The following is a 5632-nucleotide window of genomic DNA, read 5'->3' as shown; positions in this document are numbered from 1 at the left end:
GGGCCTGGAGGTTGGGGAGGGGTGAGCCCTTGGAAGAGAGGGTTAGTTTCGTACCAGCTGCCTGTTGGTGCTCCCCCGGTTGCTCCATCTCGCATGTTTTGAAGAGCTGCCGTTTTCCCGGGTGCTGCTACGCTAACGTGAAGTAAATACAGGGGGGAAACCCACGTTAAATTGCTGTTGGCAGCCGTAACGACATTTCTGTGAGGATAAATAAATGTTTAAAAGAATTAAAGCCTCACGTTAGTTAATGATAAAAGGCTGATAGCTCTGTTGGGAGTCATAAAAAACTAACTTGTCTAATTAATGCAGAGTTTCCTTATATCATTTGGATTTTATGATGCTACTCTTCCAAATAGTTAATTTAAGTCATTATCACTGCTGTTTGTGGCCCACTTTCACTGATCACCACAGTCACATGTGAGGGAAGGGATTTAAATCAGTGTAACTAGCATGCTGTTTCCTCACTGTCTTTTGCTGTGGGTTATTGCAGGAAGTTTCACTGTGCATTGGCATCTGCCCCTAAATAAGTCTTTGACAGAAGGCTTTAAAAACAGTGGGAGCCTGTAAGAAATTATCTGCTGAATCGGGCCAGTGGTCCATGTATCCCAGTATTCTGTCTCCCATAAACTGCAATAGCAGATGATAATTACAGAGCACTAGTTAGTTTAAGCACTGTGTGCTCCCTATTCTTGTAGTTGCCCAATATCTGCAATTGCAGGGGTAGGGATGCTAGGGGGTATGTTCCTGATCTGGCCTTTTGGTATCTGTTTCTGACTCTGTTGCCTCGAATTTGTCTAATTCGGTGTTAAATGTGCTGATCTGTCTGCTTTCGTGGTGTCATGTGGTAGCAAGTTCTAGACGTTCACTGCCTACTATGTACAGAAATACTGACATAACCCACCCCAAACAGACATCAAGAAGCAGTGTTTGCAGGAAAGCAGAGAGCAATTCCTGCAGGCAGAGGCAGTTGAATCCTCCTGTTCAGTCTTGTTGTAGAAAGGTGGATAAGTAGCAGAAAGAAGAGTCTCTCACAGTTAAAACGTGACATCTGTGGTTGACACAGGTAAACATTCAAATACTTGTTTGTTTCCAGGGCTGGAAGAAACTTTATTGATTAGTGCAAAATGTAGCACCAAGGCGGACACAACTTTACAGACAGTTAAGATGCCAAGGAGTAATGGTAAGTAGACTTTGTTACTGGAACAGCGTCATGCAGTAGGTTAACGGTTTGACATAACTTACTTTTGCCTCAGTCCGTTCCTCGCATTAGTGAAGTGAGAAACTCTTGTGTTCTATTTCTACTGGTGCTAGGTCCTCTGCTGCAGTTGCACATCCCACAGGTTAATCATGTAACTGCTGCTTTGCAAAACTAGATTTTGCGATGCTGGGCGTTACAGCTGCAAGTTTAGGGACTTGGTTCTCCTTGCAGAATATTCATACTGTCTGCATATAGTGAGTTTGCCAGGTTGTACCTTTGGTCTTCATTTGGTCAGCTACTTTCAAATTGATGCAAGTTACATAGATTACTTTCAGAGCTTTATTTTTAATAAATGTACTGACAAAATTATTAAGCTGGACCATATCACCATTCATTCGTAACAAATGAATTTGAATGCATTAAGAAAACTTTTTTTTATTTTCTTTAATCGAGCCATGTTCCTTCCTTCTTTGACAAAGCTACATACAGATTGCTAACATTCTCTTTAGTGTTACTCTATGCATAAGAGGACATAGTGTAAAAATTGTTATTCTTTGACAGTAGAGTCAGAGAGTCAAACCTTCAAGAGTTTGTATTTCATGAAAATATACCAGAATTCTTTAGTCTCAGATTGCTCTTTTCCAGTATAGGGTTGTTGTGTTTTTGCTGATCTGGGCTTCTTATCTCTTTTCAGTAGTAATTTCTCAGTATAAAATGGAATTGTTGAAGTGATTTCTTCCTGCACCACATGCAGACCAATAGATTTGATATCTTTTTGCTGTTTATGTCTTGGGAAATTGAATACTGTAATAAAGCTTCGTATTAAAACATCTTAAATAGGGTAGGCAGCTGGAAATTACAGTTTGAAATGGAATATGTTTAAATGCTCAGATTTCTGAGGTATAAATGTGTAAATTAGTGTGCATCTGCTTGTATATATACATGTGATAATTTATTTTATTTTTCAGTTTTGGACCGAGTACAGAACTTTTTACCACAGATGGCCCAAGCAAATGATGAGCTAAGAAGAAAAATGGTAACAGCACCAGCTCATCAGTTTGATATTGAACATATAGACAGTGCAACAGAAAAAGTTATAGAAATGGTAAATACTATATTTTTAAAGAAAATTTAGGTGTGATGAAAATAATTCTCTAATCCTAGAATGAGGTAATTTGATAGATAAGACTAAGTCTTTACCATTTTAGTTTGCAATCTGCAAATTAAAAACATGGATGTAATAACAGTTCTTATTTGGTTGAAATTTGCTACTTGGTTTTCATAATTGCAGAGTTTATTGACTATGGATGAAGTAGTTTAAGGCCAGAATAAGATATACTTTCGAATCAGCAACTCTGACTCAAAGTCACATATTTTGTTTTAGATGTCTCATGGGTACTTTGGTTTAGAAACTGGACAGTGTAAGGCATAACAGAAGGCTTTACTATAAGAGCAATAACTGGTTTTCTGTAAGAGTAATAACTGTTTTTCAGCTGTGTTTGTAGATATTTTTAGGACTTGCTATAGGCCTTTAGTTAAGTTGTTAACGATCTTTTATGGCTAGTATTTGTTTATTTATATTCACATTGATATTTTCTTTCTGTTTTTAACTGAAGTGCTGCAGCCACATGCTCACATAAGGAAAATTTTAATATGAAGGTGATGTGATGTGTCCATGTCCCACACAAGTGCCTTCTGGCCTGCAGAGCCACAAGATAAAGGGCAGAAATAAGGCAGCCTGGGGTTTGGTGTGTGAGCTGTTAGAACAATTTATTTGCCACTGGTTGGATTCACACTTCTCGTAGATTGTATCCAGCCTACATGCAATAGGTTGTGCTGGTATATGCTGAAGAATTCCAAATAAATAGTGAGAGAACAAAGTAGATAATGAAAACTGTTTTGTTTAATATGCTGAAGTAGAATGGGCAACTTGGACAGGATTTTAAAAAGATTTTTCATGTGACAGAGGTTATCTGCTCGTTTCTCTCTTTGATAATGATGTAAAAATGGCTTTATATTTGCTATCGGGAAATATAAATCATAATTTAAATATTAGGAATCTATTAGTGATATTTGTTACAATCCTAGGAGAACTCAAAAATATTTCTAATAGTGGCATAGACGTGGTATGGAAATGTATAATGTGTTAACTGAGGTCTTTTAAATATTTTTTTTTCCAGAATGTGGCTGTAGTTGAACTGAGTGATTCTGATACAGATGAGGAGATACTGACTTCTTCAGAAGATGACTCAGAATCTGAAGATGACTGTACAACTGATGAAGTGACAATAGACAACATTAAGTTACCCAAACAAAAGGGAAAAAAGGGCAAAATAGAAATTTTGGACAGCAAAGTAAATGAGTAAATCTATTTTATTCTACTTCGAAACAAAAAAAAAGAAAAAAAGAGAAAAAACCCACAAACTCAAATCATGTTTTTATACTTTGAAGATTTGGCCCTTACAACTACCTTCTCTCCCAGTGTAGCATCCCTTGGGATCATGTGAAATGCTATAGGTTACATGGTGGAGAATTCAGGATCCACTCATGACTGAGGCAAGCTGGATTTCTGAAGAATTTAGTACGATTTTATTCATCGAAAAACCTGGAGATAAACTTAATCATAGGTCAGACTAAGAAAGCAGAATTTGGGGCACTTGACCTAGTCAAGTTAAAACTTTTCTTCTGTTGCTTTGTTGAAAAAATATGTTTGTAATGTGCTATAAGCTTTTGCTTCAAGGGCAGGAAAGAGTTAACTAAGAAAAAAAGCTTTGTTTTTTGTGGTTTTTTTTATATTCCATGTCCTGTGAAGTGTAATGTACAATGTTTTCAATATTAAACGTTACCTTGAAGTACATCAGAGGTATGTCTACCCTGCATTTGTGACAGTAACTTGAACGCTGCAGCAGTGGCTGAGGTCATTCCGAGGTGAGCTGGCGTGGGTGAGGACAGCCATGACTGGAGGGAGAATTCAGCAAAGGATTCCTTACCCTCCATGCCTGCGCTGAGCTCTATCATTACAGGTGGGTTACCAGTTCATGTCTGGAATATTTGTGGCTGTAGTGCAGATACCCTCAGTAATTACACAGTTAAGCCTGCTTCCCTGATGTTACACTTGCTTTAAGATACACTTTTCATCTCCCGCTTTCCCTGCTATGTTTCTGTCCCTTCCTTTTTGTCAACTGTTACTGCCAGACGAAGAAAAAGGTGAATTTTCAGCTGGTCTGTACTTACGTTAGCTTGAAGCAATTGTGAAACCAAAAGCAGTGAAAGTATGTCTCATTCATATTTACCTCAGATTGATCAAATACAATGATTTGGGCTGTTGCATGTACTTCACAGATGTGTCTGCATTTCAGAAGTATCTATTATGCTCCTGGATGTCATAATTTGTTTCTTAAAGGAACTTTGTATTTTCTACACCATCAAAGTAAAATTTTTCTATATTGTATTTGCTCAAGTATTAATGTCATGACTTGAAACCTGCAGTTATTTACAGAATTTATTTTGAATCCCATAGCTAAATCTATTGTTTTAAGATCTGTTTCTGTAGTAGTTGTGGTAAGAAATAGCAAGGATTCTGGTCTTTCTTTCACAAAGCAGCTTCTTAAAAAGAGGAGGAGGCATGATTTACTGGAATTTACTGGGATAAACTAAACTACAAAATATTTTAGGGAAGGATGGGAATGAAAGAATGGGACAACAGTTTTTAATGGTAGCCTACAGATCAGATTAAGCTTTGGATGCAGTTGTAGTCTAAAAGCAGCAATGGTCTTAAGTAGGCTTAGTTTGTTAGATAAGGTCTTTCTTCAAACTGAAGAAAGTTTGAAACCAAACATCTTAACTTAGTCATTTTACAAGAGATTTTCCCATAGATTTAAAAACAAGTATGAAATACAAAGTAATGATCATGCTGTATAAAACAGTGATAACAGTCCATGTGCACAGACACAAAAAGTGATTTTAATCTGTTAATGTAATCACCTCTCAAACTGTAGGCAGATCACACATTCCATATCAACAAAAAGGTAGAAAATATTTTCAGTAATTTTAGCTTGATATGCATAGTTTAACACCAATGTTGAACTCTGTATGTACTATACAAAGATCACACAGTAAGTGCACTTTCTTGCATTGATTTACTTTTGGCACAAAGGTTTTCTGTACTGCAGAATGTTTAATTGCTACTGCAAGATTTGAACTGCTTTATGACAAAAATGCCTAATAGGTATATTTTAGTTCAACTTCAAGAAAAGCCTAATGCCTAAGGATTTAAAATGCTCATGTAAATATTAAGTTCACACAAATAAGTAGGTATGTGAGAACTCATTCTTCAGTTGTATTTTAAAAATAAGCCAAACCAAGTTACTGGATTTTTTTGGGGAGAGGAATTGTGCTTACGACTGCTGCTGCATAATTTAAATAACTAAAGAT

At 36.6% G+C, this 5632-nt stretch overlaps 1 protein-coding gene across 1 annotated transcript; it reads left to right on the top strand.

The window, feature by feature from the left end:
* Window positions 1-1093: 1093 nt before the first annotated feature.
* LOC104534129 (chromosome unknown open reading frame, human C12orf45) lies at window positions 1094-3579 on the top strand (the record flags this gene model as incomplete). Its single annotated transcript, XM_010186887.1, has 3 exons — window positions 1094-1180; window positions 2167-2303; window positions 3379-3579. Coding segments are annotated over 3 exons (410 nt in total), but the record flags the coding sequence as incomplete, so codon positions are not given.
* Window positions 3580-5632: the final 2053 nt, after the last annotated feature.

Source organism: Mesitornis unicolor, unplaced genomic scaffold (assembly GCF_000695765.1).
Source record: "Mesitornis unicolor isolate BGI_N332 unplaced genomic scaffold, ASM69576v1 scaffold18236, whole genome shotgun sequence".
Taxonomy (NCBI): domain Eukaryota; kingdom Metazoa; phylum Chordata; class Aves; order Mesitornithiformes; family Mesitornithidae; genus Mesitornis; species Mesitornis unicolor.
Note: the sequence above shows the minus strand (reverse complement) of the source record. Positions and strands in the feature narration are given on the sequence as shown.